Here is a 24,937-nt window from a genome sequence, read left to right on the forward strand (position 1 = left end):
CGGAGTTTCGCTCTTGTTACCCAGGCTGGAGTGCAATGGCGCGATCTCGGCTCACCGCAACCTTATAGACTGAATTTCTAAAATGAAACATAAGGAAAAGACCATCCTCATAATATTGTTTATTAAAAAAAATTTTTTTTTGTACAGACAGTGTCTCACTATGTTGCCTAGGCTGACCTGAGCTCCTGGGCCCCACTGATCCTCCTGCCTTGACCTCCCAAAGTGCTGGGATTATAGGCATGAGCCACCAGGCCCACCCCATCCTCGTCATATCAATATTAATCAAGCTAGGCTCTTTACATGCACTCCCATTCATTTATTCATTAGGAATCCTGAGCCAGGCATTGTTACCGTCATTCTACAGATGACAAAGTGGAGGCTAAAAGAGGTCATATAGCTTTTGAGTGGTGCAGCCTTGACTCAAATTCAGGTCTGCCTGACTTGAATGTTCATCTGTTTACTACTAAATTATATTTTCTTAAAATTTAATATAAAAATTCCAAGTCCATGGGTAAAGAAGAGGACTATTCAAGAGCCTTTATTCTCCTGTCACATGTTTCATCCTCGGACTCTTACTTTTATCCCACTTTTACTCCCTCCATGTAAAACAGTCCTTAACAAAAAAAAGGGGTTTGCGGAGAAGCACTCAAAATGGGAAACCTTGGTGTTCTTGGGGTTGCTGGCAGAGCCAGCAGTGATGCTGTGAGGTCAGTCCCAGCCCTAGAAACACAGGTGTCTCCCTGGGCTGAGGGTCCCCAGCTCTGACAGTCCGATGTCTTTCCTCAGGTGGAGCAGCTCCTGTACGAAAGCCCTGAGCGGTGCTCTCGCTCAGTGCTTCTCATCACCCAGCACCTCAGCCTGGTGGAGCGGGCTGACCACATCCTCTTTTTGGAAGGAGGCGCTATCCGGGAGAGGGGAACCCACCAGCAGCTCATAGAAAAAAAGGGGTGCTATTGGGCCATGGTGCAGGCTCCTGCGGATGCTCCAGAATGAAAGCCTTCTCAGACCTGCGCACTCCGTCTCCCTCCCTTTTCTTCTCCTCGCTGTGATGGAGAACCACAACTGCAGAGTACGCAGCTGCTTCTAGGAGGAGTTACCTGAAATTTCCCGAGTGTTTACCTCCTTTCCAAGCTCCTCTTGATAATTCAGACTTCCTAGAAGGCAAACACAGGATATGTAATTCCTTAGCGTAACTGAGTTTGGAGCCAGGGTTGGTGCTTTGGTGTGGCCAGCACACTGAAAATCGAGAAATGTTCAGAATGTACAGAAAGAAAATCAGCTATTTTCAATACGACTGAAGGCATATGCTGGCCAAAAAACACCCTGTAGATTCTTGATATTTATAATAAAATTGGTGTTTTGTACTGTGGTTTCTTATGTTTCCGACGCACCAAACGGCTCACTGCCTTTTGCAGCGCACTTTTCAGCAGCGAGGTGTCTCCTCTTTCATCATCCTCAATGTCTTACGCCCAAAGTACATCATCTCTCTTAAGCTTTCTAATTCCTTTGAAGCCCCGTCCATTTCCCCATCCCTCTACGGCTGCTCCTAAGAATGAGCAACAGCCCCGCGACACGGCCCACCAGGGTACCAGCGGACGCAGCTCAGAGCCGTGGCCTCCCCGAGGTGAAAGACGGGGCGGGCGCGGCCAGAGCAAGTGCCAGGCGCGAACGGAGGGACTGGGCGCGCCTCACAACTCACCACCTAGTCCGCTCGGGTGCTGGCTCACCAGGCTCCCAAGCGGAGCCTGTAGGGGAAACCTCAGAACAGTGGGCGGGGTTGTGTAGTAAATCTCTCCCATTCAGGGAGGCCCAGGTCGTGTGACGTCAACAGTTGCTGGGCAGATGAGGCCAACACAGGTTGCAAAGAGAGGCGGGGTTCAGAGGCGTCAAACTCCGCAGTGCTCAGCTAAGCCGGGAGCAGAGCTAGGAAGGGCGAGCAGAAAGGGCTCTTGTGGTTGACTCCGGGTTAGGAGACCGTTGAACCGGGAGGGGCCCTAGGAAGGACCTCGTGGAAAGATTCAGAAGGACCTCGTGGAAAGTCCTCTCCCTGGCGCCCCCTTCCCCCACACGCGGCGGGTATAATCTGCTGCAGTTGCCCCAGGACCTGTTCCCAAGACTCTGCCCGTCCCTCCTGTCCCTCCCGGTTTTGTAACGTGATGGTCACAGGAACCCCCACCCCACGTGCAACTGCTCCCAGCTCCTGCTGACTTCCAGCTTTCTGGTTGAGGCTGCGCCTTTAGATGACACGACCCTACTCACCCTTGTTTCCAGCGGTTGCCCGGGCCTGGAGGTGCTTCTCACTGTAACCCACCACCAAGGGGCTTCTGAAGGTGCCCGTCCCTTTCTTGCTTTCTTCCTACAGTCCTTGACCCATCATTCCCCCGACCCCCATTAAGGCAGAGCACAGAAGCCAGTCCGCCAGTGTGACAGTCCTGGTCCAGGCATAATTGTCCTTTTCTCGGAAAAGGCAGGGGGATGTGGAAAAGATTCTGGTTCCCTCCCCTTCGATCTGTGGCTTTCGCTTTCACTTCCTCCTCCAAGAGCCAACAGACCTCCGGGTGCTGGGTAGTCATGGCGCTACTGGATGTATGCGGAGCCCCCAGAGGGCAGCGGCCGGAATGGGCTCTCCCAGTTGCGGGAAGCGGGAGTCGCTCGGACCCAGGACACTACAGTTTCTCCTTGCAGTCTCCAGAGCTCGCCTTACCCCGGGGAATGCAGGTCGGGGCTGTAAGGGAACCCCCGGTGATGCCGGGAGGCGGGCGCTGAGAAGTAGAGGGTCGCCAGAGAGGAGAAGAAAGCGGGAGCGCGGGAGCGCGGGGGGACCGGGTTGGGGGCAGCCTTCAGTCCTGGAGAGCGCCAGACCGAAGGAAGAGGCCACGTGGGGATGGGGCCTGAGAGGAGGAAGTGCAGTTTAGGACAAAGAGTTACAGGTGAGGTGGGGGCTCCCAAAGGAAGAAAAGAGAGCTTTTCTGCCCTTGTCCACATACAAATCGTGGAGCCTTTTTCGTGGGTTATCACATGATATAGGAGCTGTGTAGTGTCTTGGAAAACCTATGAACTTTGCCTGCTAGCTTCCTCTCAGCAACTCTCTGTTGAGTGACTTAGAACAAGTAACTTAGTCTAGGTCCCAAGTCCCTCTTCTGTAAAATGAGGATACTGTTACTAAAAGTGTTTTGTGAGGGTCTAATTAGTTATTCATAGAAGAAACCCTTAAAGTCACTCTCAAAATTTTTTAGTAATGGTAACATGTGCTTGCTTTTATTTCTATTATGCCTCTTCTTTTCCTTCTCCAAGCCATTTCCTTCTAATTTGTTATTAACTGTTTCATTTATTGATGGTTAGACAATTTCTGCATATCTCCTCACCCTCATACTCTCTAAAACCATTTTCTGGAGCCTCTTACTACAGATTTTTTCATCGCCTTTCTCTACCTCTTTTATCAGCCCACAGAATTCTTCCAGTCCCTTTGTGGGGACGGAGAAAGGAACGTTCAGATTGAGATGGCCCACGGCACCACCACGCTCGCCTTCAAGTTCCAGCATGGAGTGATTGTAGCAGTGGATTCTCGGGCCTCAGCTGGGTCCTACATTGGTGAGTGTATATGCTCCAGCAGGCAGAATCTGGGGATCTGGGCTCTCCTTTCCTCAGGAGCTCAACTCTGCAGCAAAGTGGAAGTGGATGTTGATTTAGGACACACTGGGAGATTTGTGGGGTCATCCCTTCTCTCCCCAAACTCCATCTTCTTTCAGCTACCTTACGGGTGAACAAGGTGATTGAGATTAACCCTTACCTGCTTGGCACCATGTCTGGCTGTGCAGCAGACTGTCAGTACTGGGAGCGCCTGCTGGCCAAGGAATGCAGGTAAGTGAGTCTCTCATTTTCCTTTCTTAGTCTAGTGGTTAATCCCTGGATCTCTCAGATCATTGCTCCCATGTGGTCCCTCTTAGTGCTTATAGTATGTTTCAAAATACAGCCTTTTGGTGATAAGAACCTTCTCCCAAATCTCAGCCTGTGCCCCACTCATAAACCAGATAATATGTCAGTTATTTAGCACTGACACATCTACCCTGGTGGGATAGTATCATTTACGAGGCTGCCTTTGTATGTTTCAGATACTTCAAATTCCAAATTTTTCTCTGATCTTTAGATCCTACAAAATAATTCCTTTCCAATGCTTATCTCTTCAATCATTTCCTGCCCCATCAAGTTGGAAAAAGCTAACCTTCCCTCCCTCACTCCACCCTGTCCTCACCCAGGCTGTACTATCTGCGGAATGGAGAACGTATTTCAGTGTCCGCAGCCTCCAAGCTGCTGTCCAACATGATGTGCCAGTACCGGGGCATGGGCCTCTCTATGGGCAGTATGATCTGTGGCTGGGATAAGAAGGTGGGTGCTCTTCCTTCTCCATGCTCCCCTACCATGTTTCCCATGGATGACAGATCTGTTTCCCATCATATACTCCTACTCCCTCCCTGACGAGATGCATGGCATATAGAATGCTCCGTTATTGAACTGTTCCCGTATATCCGTGGGCTATTTATTGGCCCAGATATGGATCATTGTATGTGTTTTGTAAGCTTGTCTCTTTTGTCAAATAGTTGATTTCAAGTTTGTTTTTCCTTTTTTATTTCTAAAGCTCTATGACTTTACCAAAGTGCTCTCCTAATTCCAATGTTCTTGTGGTAATATTCATTCTTTTGCCCACTTTTTATGACTCACATTTGAACCTCTATGTGGCCAACATTTCCCTCTCCAATTTCAGCCTGAAAATTTTCATCTTACAGGGTCCTGGACTCTACTATGTGGATCAAAATGGGACTCGGCTCTCAGGAAATATGTTCTCCACTGGTAGTGGGAACACTTATGCCTACGGTGTCATGGACAGTGGCTATCGGCCTAATCTTAGCCCTGAAGAGGCCTATGACCTTGGCCGCAGGGCTATTGCTCATGCCACTCACAGAGACAGCTATTCTGGAGGCGTTGTCAATAGTAAGAGACCAATGCTCCCATCACCATGCCTGGGAGGAGTCGGGAGGGTGATTTAAGATTGAGAGCCAGCCTGGCCAACATGGTGAAACCCCATCTCTACTAAAAATACAAAAATTAGCCTGGCGTGGTGATGGGCGCCTGTACTTCCAGCTACTTGGGAGGCTGAGGTAGGAGAATTGTTTGAACTGGGGAGGTGGAGGTTGCAGGGAACTGAGATCGTGCTGTTGCACTCTAGTCTGTGGCCACAGAGCAGGACTCCGTCTCAAAAAAGAAAAAATTAAAAAAAAAGATTGAGAGACTCAAAGGACGCAGAGTGGTAGGGAGAAAATTTTCAGAGTCAGAAGAAGGGCATTGAAGGCCCAATCATATGGGTTTAAGCCTGCACATGCGTCTTGTTGCTGCCTTTAACATAGCACCATTGACAGGAATTGAGGTGAAAGGTGACTCTGTGCTCTTTTCTCATTTGCCCACAGTGTATCACATGAAGGAAGACGGTTGGGTGAAAGTAGAAAGTACAGACGTCAGTGACCTGCTGCACCAGTACCGGGAAGCCAGTCAGTAATAGTGGTGGTGGCACCTGGGCAGGCCTCCTCTGGGAGGGCTTGGCTGACTCAGAGACCTGAGCCATGTTAAGCCCCCGGAGAAGATGAGGCCCAGCTTGAGCCAAAGAGAGACTACCTGCTCAGCAGCCAGAGGAGGCTGGTGCAGTGCATCTTCGGTGTGTTCTCTATTTGAACAAGCATTTCCCCCAGGGGAAGCTTCTTGGTGCCCCACTAAGTAGAATAAAGAGAAACGGTTATAAATGCCTTCTTCTTGTGGCTGAGTGGGGTTGGGCCTGTGGTTGGTGGGTGGGGCAGGAAATAAAGAGATGCTTTTTCTGGGGAAGGGACTCAACCCTGTCTCAGAAATGTGGCTTCACCACGTATTTGTTTCTGGAGTTTCCTTCCACACTCATCTCTCCAAGACCGCAGGAAGGTTGTTCATTTTTGTCCATGGACACTTGTTTGCAATTTCATGTAGGTTAGGGTCCTTTCCATAGAGAGATACCTGGAGACTCCTGTGTGGTCCACTGTTAATGATTTGGGGAACAGGGAATAGGACACCTAGTATAGCTGTTTTTGACTTTATTATAGAGTGGGATGAAAAAGCTTCCACTTCACCTTAATATGGCAATCCTAAACACCATACCATTTACCCCAAATAACACTTGGGAGATATTGAATATAGACAGACATTAGGGGTCCCATTTCATGATGTGTCATGCTGATATGCAAGATGACAGGACTATAATTTGAAAGGAAGAAGAGATCAGAAGGACTCCCTTAAGTGGGGAAAATGTAAAAGCCCAGGTTAAAAGAGAGTGACACACATCATGAGATTTTTGAAATCATGCTGGAACTATGGACCATGTCACTTTCCAGAGAGTAAAGGAAACAAATGCTTGAAAGTAGGAAGCAGCTGAGCACGGAGCTTTTTTCATTAGGGAGAGATTCTTAAAATGCCAGAATGAATAGAGTTGTAAAAACTTTGAGTCCCTACTTAAAATACCCCCTCCCCGACACCACTATTTTAAACTTTAAGTGACTCACTGGTAGACACACAAATAACATTTCAAAACGGTGATTTGGAATCCAAGTGACCCTTCCTTTGGGAATTTTTTTTGTTTTGTTTTCAGTTTGGGAGGTGGTTTCAATCTAGAGTCCTTTCTGGAATAAACATATTTTTCTGTTGCATAGGTAGGCTCTGGGTCAGGAAGGACATTTAGAAACCCGATTACTGTTCTAAACAGTGTTAAAATAGAACAAGAACCAAGGCCCAGTACGGTGCATTTCCCTCATAGGCTGAAGGTGCTCCCAACAGAATTTGGAGTACAGGCTTGGAGGCATCTGAATCCGCGCCAGCTGAAGGTGCTCTGCTGAGAAGGATGGATGAAAATAAAATATCAGGGCCTCCTAAATTCAAAATCCGTACGTGGAACTCCCCTTTGGCCTGGTGAGAGTGGTTGGAACCTTCCATTTAGGAGAGCCCGGCTTATTTTTCGCTCGCCTATAACTGGAGCTTGCATGGGAGAAGAGAGCAGCCCTTCTTCATAGCAGGCTCAGAGCTTGAAGCAGTAACTGAGAAAATCTAGTGATTCTCCAATTACAAAGCAGTCTCCAATTACACAGCAAAGACAACAGATAAAGTTGTCCTGAGACAACTGTATTTTACTTAATGACAAAGAAACATTTTTTTCAGTTTTGTATTCCAGAGTAACCGCCGCTAAAGGTGAGTGCGACTCACTGCAGGCCTGGGCGGGGCGAACCGGATTTCGGGCTCCAGTTCTGTCTGCGGGTCTCGCGCGCCCCCTCCCGGCGGCCCCGCCCGGAATGAAAGCCTGGGCTGGGGAAGCGAAAGCGAAAGCTGCCCGAGCGCAGACCCCGCCCCGGCTGAGCGCAGCTGCTGGACCAGAGCGCGTAGCGAAGTCGGGAGAGACGGAGCGGCCCTCCGCGCTAAAGCAGAAGCCCCGGAGCTGCAGTCTCCCCGCTGCAGCTGGTGAGTTGGTGCAGAGGGGAACCTGGAGCGCCAACAGGGACGCAGCCCAAGCCACTAGCCACTTGGCCACCCAGCTTCCCCGTCCCTCTGCACCCGGAGATAGGAAGGAGCGGAGCCCGGATCTCTTAGCTCACCGCGGGGGGGTGGGGGTGGGGGCCCGGGTTTTTTTTTTTTTTTTTTTTTTTTTTTTTTTCCCCCGAGGCTCCTCATGGTCAGGCTTCCAGCTCCCCAGACAGGCCGAAAGCTGTCTGTCGTAGGAGGGGTGTACAGATGAGCACCAGTTGCCCAGGGGAGCTCTCAGGGTCGAATAGGATAAAATGAGAAACCGATGGACGGGTTGGGCGGAGGCGGGCGGGTAGGAGGGCGGGGACAAGGATTGGGATTCTACTACCGCTGTTTCTCATCTCTTACCCATTGACAGGGCCATGCCGCTCCCTGACCTGAGACCCTGGACCTATCTGCTGCTGGTGGACGCGGCTTTACTGTGGCTGCTGCAAGGCCCTCTGGGGACTTTGCTTCCTCAAGGGCTGCCAGGACTATGGCTGGAGGGGACCCTGCGGCTGGGAGGGCTGTGGGGTCTGCTAAAACTAACAGGGCTACTGGGATTTGTGGGGACCCTGCTGCCCCCACTCTGCCTGGCCACTCCCCTGACTGTCTCCCTGAGAGCCCTGGTCGCGGGGGCCTCACATGCTCCCCCAGCCAGAGTCGCTTCAGCCGCTTGGAGCTGGCTGCTGGCGGGGTATGGGGCCGCGGGGCTCAGCTGGTCACTGTGGGCTGTGCTGAGCCCACCTGGAGCCCAGGAGGAGGAGGCCCAGGCCAACAACAAAGTCTTGATGTGGAGGCTGCTGAAGCTCTCCAGGCCGGACCTGCCTTTCGTCATTGCCGCTATCTTCTTCCTTGTCCTTGCTGTCTTGGGTGAGTCAGGAGAGGACGTTGTGAGTTGGAGGCGGGAAAAGGGCCTGGGTACCAGCACATTCATGTGCTATTTTTCATGCCTCTTTCAGGTGAGACATTAATCCCTCACTATACTGGTCGTGTGATTGACATCCTGGGAGGTGATTTTGACCCCCATGCCTTTGCCAGTGCCATCTTCCTCATGTGCCTCTTCTCCTTTGGCAGGTAGGTGATGGGCAGCCGGGTCCATTTGCTAGCTCCAAAAACTTGCATGGGTCTTCACTTCCCTAACTCCATTTCTAGGCCCTTTCAGGCACAAAGCACAAAAATACTTAAACTAAAATATGGTGAATGTAGTCACTGTTCTCTTTCATCTTCCATTCATTTCTTCATTCCTATTCATCCAATATCTTCAAAGTTTATCTGATCTTATTATAGGCACAAGTTATGAGTGAAGGTAGTACAAAAGCAATTTAAGTCTCAGATGGAATGTCTCTCAGCTGTTTCTTAACATTCCTAGCCCATGAAATTCCATGTCTTTCTGCCTCCTGCCTTCTACCCCTGAGTCTGTCTCCAGAGTATCTCTCCAGGGTCACTCTCTCCTCAGGACGGGCATGCTTCTCCCTCTCGCTCTTCTTTCCAAATTCATCTTGCCAGTCCCTGAAGATCTTACTCTGAGGCTTATCACCTTTCTTTCCAGAACCATTACTCTTTTCCCTTCACTTACTTACCCTTCTCTTTCTAGACATACTCAAACAAACAAACTGTTTGATAGGTCTGGGACTGGGATGAGGTGAGTGAGGCACCTGGGGTGCAAAGTTTAAGCAGATGCACCCTCACCTTACCCCAATCCTCACCTGCCTGAATGTCTCCATTTTTATGCTCAGGCTTGATTTAGAATACCCTCAAAAACCACTTCTCCATTGTACCTTCATTCCATCCTGGCTGCTTTCTGCTGAAACTAACTACAGTCATGCATTGCGTAATGATGTTTAGGTCAATGAGGGGCCACATATGAGATGGTGGACCCACAAGATTATAACACCATATTTTTACTGTACCTTTTCTATGTTTCGATACACAAATACCTACCTCTGTGTTACAGTCACCTACAGTGTTAGGTGCAGTCATATGTTGTACAGATTTGTAGCCTAGGAGCAAGACGCTAAACTGCAGGGCCTAGGTGTGCTGTAGGTGTGACATCTAGGTTTGTGTAAGTACACTGTATGATATTCGCACAACGGTGAAACCGTCTGATGACACATTTCTCAGAACACATCCCACACCAAAGGCCAAACCCTCAGCATATCATGTCTCATTATTCCAAACGCCTCTTCAATATGGTAACTAAATTTGTATTAGAAACCTATACTTTGTAAAATACCCACTTTTATATTTTTTCCTCTAAGTTTTATTGTAGACATGTAGTTGGTCTAAGAGGAATTCTCCATCTTGAAGGATGAAAGATGGGAACCACATGACTCGGGGGCTCCAGAGAATCGTGGGGATGGGAGTTTATTACTGCAGTTCCAATGATGAAGTATCTATGATGACAGAGAAGGGCTTTGGGTATGGGGCAGGAAGGAGACCAGTGCAGAGGAGACACACAGAGGGGCAAGCCTGAGGAGGCCAGGACAGAAGCAAGCACTGGGATATTTGTTTTCACAATATCTTTTCACTCTGATTGTAGTCTTCTATTGTGTCTAGTACAGAGTGCACTCCATAAATACTTGTGAATTTGTACATGTTATGACTTTGTTCCCACATCTAGCTCACCATGTCTTCCCTTTCTTCTTCCTCTGTGTATTCCTTACGTCTTCTCTCTCTCATTTCTTTCCCTTTTGCCTCTCCTGGCAAGCTTTCCCCGGACTTTGTGCTTCTCTGCACTCCTGACTTGCTCCTTTGTCTGTTTCACCTGCTGGCTTGCTCCTTCTCTGCACCTCCTTTTCCCCTCACTCTCTTACCCCACAGCTCACTGTCTGCAGGCTGCAGAGGAGGCTTCTTCACCTACACCATGTCTAGAATCAACTTGCGGATCCGGGAGCAGCTTTTCTCCTCCCTGCTGCGCCAGGACCTTGGTTTCTTTCAGGAGACTAAGACAGGTGGGGCCTGGAGTCCAGGTCTGGGATTCCCATGGTCATCCTTTGCCCCTCAGTGACCCTCCACCCACAGCCTCTCCTCCTGCCTTCACCCATGTGCCAGGGCCTGGGGATGCTTTTCTCTCTTTTGGGACAGGGTGGAGAAGCAGCCTCCAGTGTCCCTCTCTGCAAGTGAAGGAGGGTGTTCAGAGGAGGGGGGCTGTGTCAGAGGGGATGGTCAGGACGGAGTTTCTGGGAGCCCTGCAGTACATATGGTTTCCTTTCTTTACCTGCTCTGTCCTTCTTAGGGGAGCTGAACTCACGGCTGAGCTCGGATACCACCCTGATGAGTGACTGGCTTCCTTTAAATGCCAATGTGCTCTTGCGAAGCTTGGTGAAAGTGGTGGGGCTGTACGGTTTCATGCTCAGCATATCGCCTCGACTCACCTTCCTTTCTCTGCTGGACATGCCTTTCACAATAGCAGCTGAAAAGGTGTACAACGCCCGCCGTCAGGTGAGTGCGCGTGTAAGGGAACCCTGAGGGGAGAATAAAACTGACAGGTGAAGGGGCTTCCACACTTGTGGCTAGAGGATCTTCTAGAGAGAGATGGTCTCTTCACAGCCTTTAGTAGGGGAAGGTATATTGTATGTATATACCACGTCTTGGTTATCCAACCATCCAACAGTGGATATTAGAGTTCAGAAGGCTCATGATTCTCCAGAACTGCAAGCACAAATGTAAAAGTTTGTGAGGGAGTGTGTGGGGGAGGGAGTAGGGAGGGGAGACGATAGGAGATAACTTTTCATTAGCTTCTCAAAGGAGTCCATACATCCCCCACTCCCCCTGCAAAGATTAAAAATGATTTCTTAGAGGGTTTTAGGTAGGGAGTTTTTCCCTTTAAAATCAGCAGAAGTCTGGATGCAGCATAGGGAAAAGAGATGTCATTGGGAGGTCCTGAGTCTGAATGTCAGCTCCACCTTCTCTTTTTCTCTTATATTGTGGTAAAACATACATAACATAAAATTTACCATTTTAACCATTTGAAGTGTACAGTGCAGTGACATTTAAGAAAGCCACATTGTTATTGGGCAACCATCGTCACCATCCATTTCCAGAACTTTTTTCATCTTCCTGAAATGAAATTCTGTACCCACTAAATAGTAACTCCCTACTACCACCAACCCCTGGCCCCTGACCACCGCCATTCTACCTTCTGTCTCCATGAATTTGATGACTCTGGGTACTGTACATAAATGGAACCATACAGTATTTGTCTTTTTGTGAGTTATTTTACTTAGCATAATGTCTTCAGGGCTCATCCATATTGTAGCATGTGTTAGAATTTCCTCCATTTTAAGGGTGCATAATAAATAATTCTGTTGTGTGCATATATCACATTTTGCTTATCCATTCGTCTGTCGATGGACATTTGCATTGTTTCCACCTTTTGGCTGTTGTGAATTATGCTGCTGTGGACATGAGTGTACAAATACCTGTTTGAGACTCTGCTTTTGGTTCTTTTGGGTATATACTTAGAAGTAGAATTGCTGGATCACATGGCAATTCTGTTTTAAAATTTTTGAGGAATTGTGAGTTGGTCCATTTTTATGCTGCTGATAAAGACTTACCCAAGATCGTGCAGTTTACAAAAGAAAGAGGTTTATTGGACTTATAGTTCCATGTGGCTGGGAAGACTTCATAATCATGGTGGAAGGTGAAAGATGTGTCTCACATGGTAGCAGGCAAGAGAAAAGGGAGCTTGTGCAAGGGAACTCCTTTTTAAAACCATCAGATATCGTGAGATTTATTCACTATGACAAGAACAGCAAGGGAAAGACTTGCCCCCATGATTCAATTACGTTTCACAGGGTCCCTCCCAAAACACATGGGAATTCAGGGTGAGATTTGGGTAGGGACACAGCCAGACCATATCAAACCACCATAGTGGCGACACCATTTTAAATTCCCACTAGCGGTGCATAAGGTTTCCAGTTTCTCCACATCCTCACCAACAGTTATCACTTTCTGTTGTCTTTTTTTTTTTTTTTAATAGCCATCCTGATGGTGGTGATTAGGTCATTAGGATTATCTCATTGTAGTTTTAATTTGCATTTCCCTAATGATTGGTAACTGCTGAGCATTTTTTTTTGTATGCGTTTTGGCCATTTTTGCATCTTTTTTGAAAGAATATAAGTTCTTTGCCCATTTTTTGATTTTTTTTTTTGAGTTGTGGGAGTTTGGTATATATTTTGCATATTAATTCCTTATCAGATTTATGATTTGCAAATATTTGCTTGCATTTCATGGTTGCTTTTTCATTTTGTTGACAGAGTTTTTTGATGCACAAACGTTTTAAATTTCGATGAAGTCTGATTTATCTGTTTTTTGTTTCCGGTGCTTTTGGTGTCATATCCAAGAAATCGTTGCCAAAGCTAGTGGCATGAGGCTTTTCTCCTACATTTTCTTAGGAGTTTTATAGTGTTTGCTCTTATGCTTAGGCCTCTGATTCATTTGGAATTACATCTCCACCTATCTTAACTATCTGTGGCATCTTGGGAAAACTACCCTTCCTTCCAGATTCAGACACGGGATGGAGGAGATGGGAGAATTATCTCAAATGAAGGTTAAAAAAATTGCATGTATCCCCTATACTACCTAACATTGAGAGCTCAATAATATTTTGTTTCCTCCTTGCTTTAGTTCACTCTTATTCCTTCTGGAAAGAAGAGTAAGGAAGAGGGAAATAAACCGTTTACAGTTTGGTATTTTTAGGTAGACTAGGGAGCATCCCATGGGCTGGAATAAGATGTAGGGGCCTGCTGTCCTCTGCCACATCAGCCCCGGTGTCTGCTGACCCTCTTTTCCAGGCAGTGCTTCGGGAGATCCAGGATGCAGTGGCCAGGGCGGGGCAGATGGTGCGGGAGGCTGTTGGAGGGCTGCAGACTGTTCGCAGTTTTGGGGCCGAGGAGCACGAGGTCTGTCGCTATAAAGAGGCCCTTGAACAATGCCGGCAGCTGTGCTGGCGGAGAGACCAGGAACGCGCCTTGTACCTGCTCTTAAGGAGGGTGAGTGGCTGTGGGAGGAGCCCAGGAAAGGGGGAGGGAAAAGGAAGGGGAAACTACAGCTGGTTCTGGTGTCCTTTGCAGCTCAGTCTCATAGAGGCAGACACGGGGAAAGAATGGGAAGATTCTCAGCCTCATCTCTTGCTTCTCCTCTCCCAGGTGCTGCACTTGGGGGTGCAGGTGCTGATGCTGAGCTGTGGGCTGCAGCAGATGCTGGCTGGGGAGCTCACCCAGGGCAGCCTGCTTTCCTTTATGATCTACCAGGAGAGCGTGCGGAGCTATGTGCAGGTGAGTGAGACACCCAAGTATGCTCTCCTTTTCTCTCTCTCTTTTTCTCTCGGGCCTTCTGGGCCTTAGGCTTTATTTGATCCTTTTAACAATACAATACAAAACAAAAAAACCCCAAGTAATTTTGTTACGGAGAATTTTAAATATACGCCAAAAATGAGACGAAATAATATTACAAACTCACATGTGTACATCCTGTGCTTTAACACTGATCAACTCATGCCCAATCTTGTTTGATCTGTATCGCCAGCCACTTGCCCCCAACTTGGATTTGCTATTATTCCGAAGCAAATCCAAGATATTATGTAGTTTCATCTGTAGATATTTCAGTATGTTTCTTAAAAATATAAACATCTTTAAAAGTATATAACAACAAAGCCATCATTACACCAGAAAATTAACAATAATTCTTAAAATTTGTCAAATACAGTCAGTTGTTAAATTTCCACTTGTGTTATCTATGTAATATATGTGTGTGAATGTGCTTATTATATTTTGCATGAATCAGGATCCAAAAAAGGTCCACATATTGTGATTGGTTGATACATCTTTTAAATCTCTATCTATCTATCTATCTATCTATCTATCTATCTATCTATCTATCAATCATCTATCTATCTAATCTATCTATGTATCCATCCATCTGTCCGTCCATCCATCCATGTATCTTTCTAAAAGTTTTCCCTTGCAAAGTATATTTGTTGAAGAAATGGGTTGCTTGTCCTGTGGAGTTTCTTATGGGCTGGATTTTGTTGACTGAATCCCTGTGGTATTATATGCTCTTCTGCCTCTGTATTTCCTGTCTATTGATAGATAAACCTTGAAACTTGTGAGATTGAGGGTTTTTTTTTTTTCTCTTTTCCCAACAACATACTTTTTTAGGTGGTGATGCACTCTTCCGCCAAGAGGCACACAATGTTTGGTTCTCTATTTGTGGCAACATCAGCCCCTGATGAGCAGTACCCAGCTCCATGATGACATAATTAGGGCTGCAAAGGGGAGAGACTCTGTCATTCTTCATGGATTAGCTGAAGTGCATCTATGAAGGGAGACTTCCCCTCATCTGCCATTTCATTACCCAGTGGTACAGTTTGATTAGGAAAAGCAGAGTGAGCATTTAGTTTTCTTCCTACATTTACCAGTTCTCAAAAACAGTTACTTCATCCAGGGCTTTATTTTAACAATTTCCTAGACAGTTGATAAATATATTTTTTGTGTAGAGAACTGTGCTTGGTGCTCTGATGACTACAAAGGCAAATTGGGCACAGTGCCTGCATTTAAGGAGTTCCCCATCTAGTCAAGCAAGACAGAACTGGGCACAAGTAATAGGAAGCAGTAACTGAAAAGGTCTGGGGCTAGAGGCAATGCTGTATGGTAGGAGAATGGACTGTATATCCTTTACGTTGCAAATTGGAACACTGGCGTACTGGTGCCACTTTCAGATTCCATCCAAATTGTACATTTAAAGGTGGAGAATCTCTGTGGAATATGGGGGAGGAGCAGTGTGCTTGTGGGTGGAGTGTGAGAAGTTGGGAGGGTGGTTTCTGGTGGGAGTGTGTTTGATTAACTGGCCTTCCCATTCCTGTTTTCCAGACCCTGGTGTACATTTATGGGGATATGCTCAGCAATGTGGGTGCTGCGGAGAAGGTTTTCTCCTACCTGGACCGACAGCCAAATCTGCCCTCACCTGGCACACTGGCCCCCACCACTCTGCAGGGGGTTGTGGAGTTCCAAGACGTCTCCTTTGCATATCCCAATTGCCCCGACAGGCCTGTGCTCAAGGTGCATGAAAGAGGTCACGGGGAGGAAACCTGGACCCTTGCTCTCTGCTGCTAATGTATAATTGGGCATCACAGCCTGTAGATCATTTGCCTCTGAGAAGGGATCTTGCCTCTGCTAGGAAGAGAAACAGAGGGACTTTGAGAAGGGGCAGGCCCTTAACTCTTTTCTGGTTTTCTAGGGGCTGACATTCACCCTACGTCCTGGCGAGGTGACAGCACTGGTGGGACCCAATGGGTCTGGGAAGAGCACAGTGGCTGCCCTACTGCAGAATCTGTACCAGCCCACAGGGGGACAGGTGCTGCTAGATGGAAAGCCCATCTCGCAATATGAACACCGCTACCTGCACAGCCAGGTGGGTGAGGAGGGAGAAGACAGGGACAGGAGAGGGGAGCATGTACAGAGAGGATGGGAGATCCATGGGAAGAAGCACCAGGTGTTCATGCTGAGGGAGGCGGGGTGGGGGGCGGACAAGAGGGCCCCAGCCTTGGGGGTTTACTCATAGTCCCCTGCCCTTGTCCCCTCTGCACAGGTGGTTTCAGTTGGGCAGGAGCCTGTGCTGTTCTCCGGTTCTGTGAAGAGCAACATTACTTATGGGCTGCAGAGCTGCGAAGATGATAAGGTGATGGCGGCTGCCCAGGCTGCCCACGCAGATGACTTCATACAGGAAATGAAGCATGGAATATACACAGGTATCTTCTGGCAGATTGTAGAACCGCTCCATCAGTAAAAGGAGAAAATTAGACTAACTGTTAGTAGTGAGGATTGTGTGCCTGTAACTTGATGTTTGCTGTTTCCCGGCCCTTTCCGCCAGACCCCACACCCTGAATGTCATCAAGAGTCTTTGTTCGAAGAGCGCAATGCAGCAGTAGTGCTCCCTCCACGTGGGCAGCCCTGTCAGGTCCCCAGCCCATGGCCCTCCCCACACTCCCGAGGTCCTAGTGGAAGTACCTGGTGTGCACTTGTCTCTTCTTGTGATATGTTGTCTCCGTCACTTGTATCTGAGGAAGGGAATTTCTCTCATTTTCTCAGATGTAGGGGAGAAGGGGAACCAGCTAGCTGTGGGACAGAAACAACGTCTGGCCATTGCCCGGGCCCTCGTGCGAGACCCACGGGTCCTCATCCTGGATGAGGCCACCAGTGCCCTGGATGTGCAGTGCGAGCAGGCGGTGAGCACCGTGAGAAGGGCAGGGGACAGTGGGGCCTGGGAGGGGGCACGCTGGGAGGATCAGCCTGTGCAGAATTGGGCAGAGGGAGGACAAAGGACCCACTACTGGAAAGAGTCTGTGCCTTCTTGGGGTTGGGGAGTGGAACCCGGTGGTGTGAAGGCAGCCCCGATTCCTCCTGGGCTTCCGTTCCTCCAGCTGTGGCAGTACAGCTGGGAGAGAAGGGCAGTCCAGACCTGTATCTACTGCCCTTTCCTGCCTTCTTTTATTTCACACCTTCTTTGTCCTAAGTCATAAGAGATGGTGCCCAGGTGGATGTGGTGTCCATTTCCTTCCTGTCTTTCTGAGGCACTGTGATCACCCCTTCAGCTGCAGGACTGGAATTCCCGTGGGGACCGCACGGTGCTGGTGATTGCTCACAAGTTGCAGACAGTTCAGAGCGCCCACCAGATCCTGGTGCTCCAGCAGGGCGAGCTGCAGGAGCTTCCCGAGCTCCAGGAGGGGCAGGACCTCTATTCCCGCCTGGTACAGCAGCGGCTGATGGACTGAGGCCCCAGGGATACTGGGTCCTTCTCAGGGCCGTCTCCAGGACCCAGAGCTGTTCCTGCTTTGAGTTTCCCTAGAGCTGTGTGGCCAGATAGTTGTTCCTGAGCTGCAGGCACGATGGAGATTTGGACCCTATGTTTTTGATGGGGTGGAGGGGTGGGGTGGGGGCAGAGGGGTGGAGAGGTGGGGTGGGATGGGGGACTGTCTGTGTCCAGGAAACTTAATTTCCTGGTGACTAGAGCTTTGCCTAATGTTGAATAGTATTTTGTGGAACAATAAATATATTTTAAAATATTTTCTTTTTTACCTGAACTATATACATTCATACAGAAAATGTAGACAATATAAAAAAGTACCCATTGTTTCACTTGCCGAAGATAACCATAGTTAACTATTTTGTTGTCTGTCCCATTTATCTGTTTGTTTTTGAGATAGAAATTAACCAAAAATGACATAAATATTCATAAGATTGCCATTCTGTATCCTTCCCTGTTCCCACCAGTGTCTGCTATTTTGGGGAAGCTAGGGTATGGAGGGACAGAGAATAGTTCTCTGATTAACAGTATTAATAATGACATTGGTAACAGATACCATTTATAGAGGTTTTTTTTTTTTTTTTTTTTTGATGGAGTCTTCCTCTGTCACCCAGGCTGGAGTGCAGTGGCACGATCTTGGCTCAGTGCAACTTCTGCCTCCCACGTTCAAGCAATTCTCTTGCCTTGGCCTCCCAAGTATCTGGGATTACAGGTGCATGCCATCATGCCTGGCTAATTTTTTGTATTTTTAGTAGAGACGGGATTTTGCCATGTTGACCAGGCTGGTCTCGAACTCCTGACCTTGTGATCTGCCCACTTTGGCCTCCCAAAGTGCTGGGATTACAGGCGTGAGCCACCACATCCAGCATTTATTGAGTTTTAATGTGAGTAGGAACTATTCTAAATGTTTTTCATGTGTTACCATTTTTATTCATTATCCCCAACCCTATGAGGTTGGTTATTATCCCCATTTGACAGATGAGGAAACTGAAGCTCAAAGAGGCTAAATGACTTTCCCAAGGTGGTCATAGTGGTGGAGTTGGATTTTGAATAGAGACCTGACCCTAGAATCTACACCCTGACCCAATAAATTATATTGCATCTTGTGTCCATAAACCCTAATCCATAATCAGATCAAGAAAAGCTCTGCTGCTTTTAGCTCCAAATAATTCTGAATCGATTCCCTTCCCTCCAGGCCCATTGTTAGAGTCTTCACTCATGGTCTTGAGATGATCCCATCTCCAGAGGTTTCTCTATTATTAGCTCCCCTCTCCCAGCCATTCTTCACAAAGTCATTTTTCTAAATTCTGTGTCACATAGCATGATGGCATTTCTGAAAATTCCTTCAGGTGCTCTTAAGCCTTACTGCTGAGATCCTTTTCAGAGCACACAAAGTGTCCAGCTCATCTGTCTCACCCTTTCCTGTTACGTTCAGCTCCACAACAAATTTCCTGCCCTCCCCAATACCTTTGTGCCTTTGCATATGGTGTTTTCTTGCCCATTTTCTGCTTGACTTGCCCCCGATTTTCAAGTTCCAGACTTAACTCAGGGTTCAGGTTGTCCAGGAAGACTTCCTTATGTCCTCAGTCTGGGGAAAGTGCCGTTTCCATGTGCTTTTATCCCTGTGTGGTTGGCTTTCACAGCCCTTTTCAAACTCTATCCTCCCCTTCCCTGCTTTTCTGACCTTCCACTAGACCATGAGCACCTGGGGGGAAAGCCATATATCTTATTAATCTTTATATCTGCTACCTGGCCGAGGGCCTGATTTATAGTAGGGAATAAATAAAAAGTCTGTTGAACAAATGAATAAATCTCTCCTCCATCATCCTCATTCTTAATCCTTCGTGCACACCCCCACCACTGAAAATGCAGCATCGTACACATCACTGGTTGCTGGGAGGGAATTACCTTGGAAGATTTTTATTCTAGGAAAGAGAAACCTTCATATTCCCGGAAACAGCAGGTACTTTCCAGTGCTGGCAATGGATTCGCCAGAACTGCTGTTTGGAATTTTTATTGCTTGGCAGCTATTGGGAGCAGGGTGGGGTGAGGGCGGGGTGACAGTGGGCAGTTTCTTGAGCAGATTTGCCTCTTTCATCCTGGGCCGACTTGCGGCTCCACACCCATCCATCTCTCAAATTTCACAGAGGGTAAAATGGGCATTTAGAGAGAAAGAACTGGGGCCCGGCCCCTTTCCCTTCCCACAAATGTCATTTATTCGTAAAACAGGAATAATAATTCCTGTATCTCCCAACTTGATGGAAGCTGAAGCTCTCATGGAAGATGATCTGAGAAATTATTTGATTTTCTCACTACAATTACACCCGTGCCTGGAAGGCATCTTAAAGATAATGTAACAGCCAAATCTAATTTTACAGAAAAAAGGACCAGAAAGCACACAGCTCATCATGATAAAGCTGGGTGGAAAAATTTTGATGGGCAGCACAGAAGTTGCAGTAGACCTCAAGATATCCTGAGAGTTTCTTATCTCAGGGATAACTCCCAGGTAGGCTTTATGTCAGGGACACAGAAAAATGTTCCCTGACAGTCAGAATATTCAGCCTAGATAGACAGATTCCTTTAAGTGTGGTTTGTCTGGGAACCCCAAATATCACTAATCCTGGTTTGCTCCAGAGCTCTTTTCGTTCCCTCCTGCGCCCCATCACCATTTGATTGATCTCTTTACCCTATAATTTCCCCTTCCTGTCACTTCCCTGCAGTATCTTTTCCACCCAGGCATGCCTTATTCTTTCTAAGGGAAGGTGTGAATGGAGAGGGGAAAGCTTTGGAAACTCATAGATTTCCTTGGACCCCAAAACAACTCCCTATCCTGTCTGCCTGGGACTATGTGGAAACAGCATTGAGTTTCAAGTACTTTATGCCTCCACCCAGTGGGATAGTCACTTGGAATTCACATGGCAATTGTGAAACAAGAGGAGGAAATGTGGAATTGTCAAAATTCGGGGAGGAAAGGACTGGGGAATAGCAATGATCTTCGTTGTGTTTCAGAGCTGAGTAGGCTAAGGGAGCACCTGCTTGAGTCTGATGCCATCTAGTGGTCCCAGGAGATACTAGCTGTCCCAGGAGTTTGATGGACTCTATGGACTCGGGAATTATAATACTGCTCTACCACTATGGACTCTGAGGAATTATACTGCTACTCTACAGGGTACTACTACTAAGCATTGACTGGTGCTTGTGCTAAGTATCCGACATATATCTTCTTACCTTATTTGCAAGACAATTCTATGTGGCAGGTATTACTATCTCAATTCTAAGAATGAGAAAATGGAGTTTTAGGATCATTTACTAACTCGCCTGGGTCACATAGCTAAGGAAAGGTGGACTCTGCCCAGCTTTGCAAACCAGCTTCTCAAAAGAGTTGCCTATACCTCCTGATTCCACTTATCTTCCTACTATCCTCTTTTTAAAAGAAATTATTTATTTATTTATTTAAATAGGCAATATTTTAATGTGGTTTAAAATTCAAAAGACACAAAGAAATATACAGAGGAAGGTCTCACTCTCATCCTTCCCCAAGGTTTGCTAACCCCTCCTGCACAGGCAATCCGTGCTTCCAGCTTTGTGTTTTTCCTTCCAGAGAAGTTTACTGTGTATTAAACAAATAAGTACGTCTATATTCGTGCTTCATATTTTTTTCAAATAGCAGCTCCCTAAGTTCACTGTTCTGAACTTTACTTTTTAAATTAAAAATATATGGCTATGTAGTATTCTATTGCATGGAAGTTCCATATTTCATTTAGCCTGTTTCCTTCTACTGATGGCTAGTTAGGTTATTGGAAGTCTTTTGCTGCTGCTAGTTAGTCTTGTATAGACATTGCAATGCACATGTGCAAAAATACGAGTATGATAAAATCTTAAAGGGGAATTGCTGAGTCCAATGTATACATTATGAATATTGATAGATATGGCAAAATTGCCTTCACAGAGGCTACATTAATTTACAGTTTCAGCAGCAATGTATGCGTTTACCCCTTTCTCTCTATATATATGCTTTTTTTTTTTTACCAACACAGAGTGTTAATTTTTAAAATTTTGCCAATCTTCTGGGTCAAAGTAGCATTGGATTGTAGTTGTCATTTGCTTTTTAATATTACCATGTATGTAATAGAGATACTAAACCCAGAATGATAAAGGAGCAAAGATGAGAAAAATAAACACACATATACACAACAAAAATAAAAAGCTCATCTAAAATATTGGAAAATCAGAATGAGGAATGACATATGACAGTAATGATAAGAAGCACTAATAAAAATGACTGTTAAATTTTTTAAAAAGGCAGGGAAACCACAAATAACACGAGAATGAGGCAGACAAGGTTAAGGCACTCTAAAGTCTGCCTTGTTTGAAAGGAGGATAGAGATATTGATTACCTTCAGATACTTCCACATTTTGTAAACATGTTAAAAATGTAAGACTGACTTTTAACTAATATATTTAGAATTTAAAACTCCTAAACCAGTAGGGAGAAATTAAAGAACACTTTAAATCAAAATTTAATCAATTTAATATAAGTGATGCAAAGAGAAAAAAAGGGAAGCAAAGTAAGACATAGCCAATCGAAAGCACGATATACTGTAACAGAAGCAAATCCAAATAGCACAGTAATCCCAAGTGTACACAGCTTAAATTTGGGAGTTAAAAGAAAGTTCTCAGGTTAGATTAACAAAGTGTCACAAAATCCAGTTATATGCCCTTCACAAGATCACATAAAAACCTAAAAACATGAAAATGTTAAATCAAAACCTAACATAAGATACACAAAACATACACTAACAGAAGACAGAAGACAACTTATGTAGTTACGGAAATAACTAAACGTATAGTCTAAGACCAAAGGCGTTAGTCAAAACAAAGACAGCCATTACATAATAATAACGAAGTCACCAGAACATTATAATAAAACTGAATCCGTCTGCACCTAGCAATAAAACTACAAAAATGTAAGAAATATTAGAGAATTATAAGAAGAAATTAACTGACAAATTGAAACACATATTTCAATAATTATAGAATAAGTGGAAATATGAATAGGGATATAAAATAAACTTCTTGATGTTCTCATCTGTAACATATAGGAGTCAAAATATATTCTTTAAAACTAATAAATTAAGTACTCGTATTTAAAACATATTTAAGAGTATAAAGGTGAGGACACACACACACACACACACACACACACACACACACCCCAAGAAAGAGTAAGGGACAGGATATGAGCTAGCTTTATGATTATTCATTATAGAAAACTAATAGGAACTATCTAAAGAAAGAGGGAACTAAGTGTATTATAAACAAGTAAAATTATCAAGGCAACCTCAAGATGTATACCTTCTTAATATCTGAAAAACTAAATTTTGAAAATGCACAAAAAAGATATAGTGATTTTTTAAAATAAATATTCATATAAATATATTTAACAGAAGATAATAATATATTCAAATTACATTGACTCTATTTGCCATGTGAATAATTGTAAATGGGCTTCTTAACTGAAGTATATAAATAAAAATATTTTTAGAATAGATTATTTGCAATATGCAAAAGACACCTAACATAAAACCGCTCAGAAAGATGTATTCATTATTTTCAACAAATAAGATGATGGGCAAAGGCATAACAAGAGAATGAAAACAAAAAGGAAGCAGAGGTCACTTTCTTCTTACCAAACAAGATGGAATTCAGACACCCCGTCAAAAAAACAAAAAAAAAAAAACAAAAAAAATTGAGTGTGACAAGAAGGGCACTTTTTAATGTGAAATATAAAATTCATATGAATATATGAGACATATATTTAAGTTCTAAATGCCAAATAGGTAGAAATTTGAGGTAGATACATAAAGCAGAAATTAAGGTAGATACAAGGAAAATATTCAGAAATGTACTACCAACAGAACCCTTTAATTCCCTTTCCCTGGACTAGACCAGTTAAGTGGGCAAAAAAATAAGTATGAACACAGAAGATATTACTATCACTTAAAAAATAGATATGCTACATCTTTGTTAAACTTTCAAAATTGAAAATAGAGAACACATCCTTTCAAGTTTCAGCAAAACATTCATGAAAATTGACTACATATTATGGAACAAAATGCCTCAGTAAGTTAGAAAAAAAAATAGAAATGTCATAGAAATTATTCTCTGATCATAATGGAACAAACTAGATGATAAGAAAAATCAAGGCTGGGCCCGAGGGCTCACCCCTGTAATCCCAGCACTTTGGGAGGCCGAAGCGGTTGGACCGCTTGAGCTCAGGAGTTCGAAACCAATGTGGGCAACAGTGAAAACCCATCTCTACAAAAAATACAAAAATTAGCCGGATGTCGTGGCTTGTGCCTGTGGTTCCAATTACTTGCTGAGGTGAGAGGATCACTTGGGCCCATGAGTTTGAGGCTGGAATGAGCTATGATCGTGCCATTGCACTCCAGCCTGGGCAACAGAGTGAGACTCTGTCTCTAAAACAAGCAAACAAATAAAAATTAAATGTCTCAATGGCATAGAAGAGAATTTTTTAATGAAGCAAGTATAATATTGATGTTAAACTATGACAATGTACAAAAATAAAAATTGTGGATGAATTTACTTATTATATTGATGCAAAAATCTTAAATAAAACATTGCAAACAGATTCTAGCACAGATAGAAAAACACCCGTCAGGATCAAGGCTTTTTTTTTTTTTTTTTCCCAGAAAACCTTTTGGAAGTTCATAATATTTTGAATTTCAATGGATATTTTCCATGAATAATGAGTTCAAACGAACAGTTATTTTTTAGGATGAGGTGACAGACAAAACCATCATAGAGAAATTGAGGCAAATAGGACATATAAAACAATACTTTGGGTGAGTCCACCCATCCCAACGTCATATTAAAGAAGTGGCTGTGGATTGGAGCTCAAAGCCTTTGGTTCCTCAGTTTCCAAATGAATTCTCACGAAGTGGGATCATGGGTTTGCCTGGGACACCCCAAATTCTAACTATTTCTTTTGTTTCTCACATCCTTTCCTTCTTCACTGGCCCCTTCCCTTCACGTTCCACCTCTTGCTAGTTTGAGATGTCAATCACCACTCAGAAAGAATTAAGCCAGTATTTTGAGCTGGCAAAATTCTCAGCCTAGTACAATTCCTTCAATGAAACTGTAGCTCAACAATACTGTTCTCTAAAAATGTTTTAATTGTCCATCTAGCCACTCAGAATATTTTTCATAACTCCTCCAGGGCAGTGTGGATTACGTTAAAGTGTTAGGAGGAAGTAGGAGGAAGAAAATGAATTTAGACGAACATTGTACTTCCATGTTAAAGTCACCAAAATAGCACTTGAAGGGATATTTCTGTCAGGCAATAGGGAGAATAATAATTTCATACCACCCAAAAAAACAACCACACATACACCTAAATTCTCTCACCTCAGAAAATAGGGAAGGAAAGAAAAGAGAGAAGCAAAATATCAGCTTGAATAAAAAATCACAGAGAAACTTATAGCTATTTAGGGAGGGCAGCTGGCTGAAGTCAGACAGAAAGAGAAAGATCAAAACACCCTGC

The 24,937-nt window shown here is 45.1% G+C and overlaps 3 protein-coding genes across 5 annotated transcripts in view; all 3 read left to right on the forward strand.

Annotated features, from left to right (window-relative positions):
- TAP1 (transporter 1, ATP binding cassette subfamily B member) overlaps window positions 1–1,364 on the forward strand; it is an 8,694-nt gene extending 7,330 nt beyond the window's left edge. Inside the window, exon 11 of the mRNA XM_017522724.2 lies at window positions 787–1,364. Within this exon, the coding sequence (XP_017378213.2) occupies window positions 787–993 (207 nt within the window). The 3' untranslated portion in view covers window positions 994–1,364. The remainder of the gene's footprint in view (window positions 1–786) is intronic.
- Window positions 1,365–1,904: 540 nt separating this feature from the next.
- Window positions 1,905–5,794, forward strand: PSMB8 (proteasome 20S subunit beta 8). Of its 2 annotated transcripts, none has more exons than XM_037736289.1 (6): window positions 1,905–2,330; window positions 3,444–3,591; window positions 3,750–3,861; window positions 4,257–4,386; window positions 4,785–4,989; window positions 5,463–5,793. In XM_037736289.1, exons 2-6 carry the CDS (start codon window positions 3,501–3,503, stop codon window positions 5,549–5,551), a joined length of 627 nt encoding a protein of 208 aa, XP_037592217.1. In that variant the 5' UTR covers window positions 1,905–2,330; window positions 3,444–3,500; the 3' UTR covers window positions 5,552–5,793. The 2 variants fall into 2 exon arrangements, with proteins under 2 accessions (XP_037592217.1, XP_017378214.1); XM_017522725.2 differs by lacking the exon at window positions 1,905–2,330 and adding an exon at window positions 2,517–2,718 and having other exon boundaries at window positions 5,463–5,794.
- A 1,559-nt stretch (window positions 5,795–7,353) lies between these two features.
- On the forward strand, window positions 7,354–17,694 carry TAP2 (transporter 2, ATP binding cassette subfamily B member). 2 transcript variants are annotated; one of them, XM_037736288.1, is made up of 12 exons: window positions 7,354–7,524; window positions 7,946–8,439; window positions 8,529–8,643; window positions 10,390–10,520; window positions 10,805–11,010; window positions 13,365–13,562; window positions 13,719–13,847; window positions 15,441–15,629; window positions 15,808–15,981; window positions 16,159–16,318; window positions 16,659–16,792; window positions 17,162–17,694. In XM_037736288.1, exons 2-12 carry the CDS (start codon window positions 7,950–7,952, stop codon window positions 17,339–17,341), a joined length of 2,106 nt encoding a protein of 701 aa, XP_037592216.1. In that variant the 5' UTR covers window positions 7,354–7,524; window positions 7,946–7,949; the 3' UTR covers window positions 17,342–17,694. The 2 variants fall into 2 exon arrangements, with proteins under 2 accessions (XP_037592216.1, XP_037592215.1); XM_037736287.1 differs by having other exon boundaries at window positions 7,356–7,524; window positions 16,659–16,795.
- The last annotated feature ends 7,243 nt before the right edge of the window (window positions 17,695–24,937 follow it).

The sequence above is a fragment of the Cebus imitator genome, unplaced genomic scaffold (assembly GCF_001604975.1).
Source record: "Cebus imitator isolate Cc_AM_T3 unplaced genomic scaffold, Cebus_imitator-1.0 Scaffold24, whole genome shotgun sequence".
In the NCBI taxonomy this organism is placed as follows: domain Eukaryota; kingdom Metazoa; phylum Chordata; class Mammalia; order Primates; family Cebidae; genus Cebus; species Cebus imitator.

Excerpts from the sequence above, each read along its gene's own strand:
- PSMB8 (XM_017522725.2), top strand. The coding sequence starts at position 2,572 with ATGGCGCTACTGGATGTATGCGGAGCCCCCAGAGGGCAGCGGCCGGAA. Across the intron at positions 3,592-3,749 it reads CTCAGCTGGGTCCTACATTG|CTACCTTACGGGTGAACAAG; the intron begins GTGAGTGTATAT and ends ATCTTCTTTCAG. Across the intron at positions 3,862-4,256 it reads CTGCTGGCCAAGGAATGCAG|GCTGTACTATCTGCGGAATG; the intron begins GTAAGTGAGTCT and ends GTCCTCACCCAG.
- TAP2 (XM_037736287.1), top strand. The coding sequence starts at position 7,950 with ATGCCGCTCCCTGACCTGAGACCCTGGACCTATCTGCTGCTGGTGGAC. Across the intron at positions 10,521-10,804 it reads CTTTCAGGAGACTAAGACAG|GGGAGCTGAACTCACGGCTG; the intron begins GTGGGGCCTGGA and ends TGTCCTTCTTAG. Across the intron at positions 16,796-17,161 it reads ATGTGCAGTGCGAGCAGGCG|CTGCAGGACTGGAATTCCCG; the intron begins GTGAGCACCGTG and ends TCACCCCTTCAG.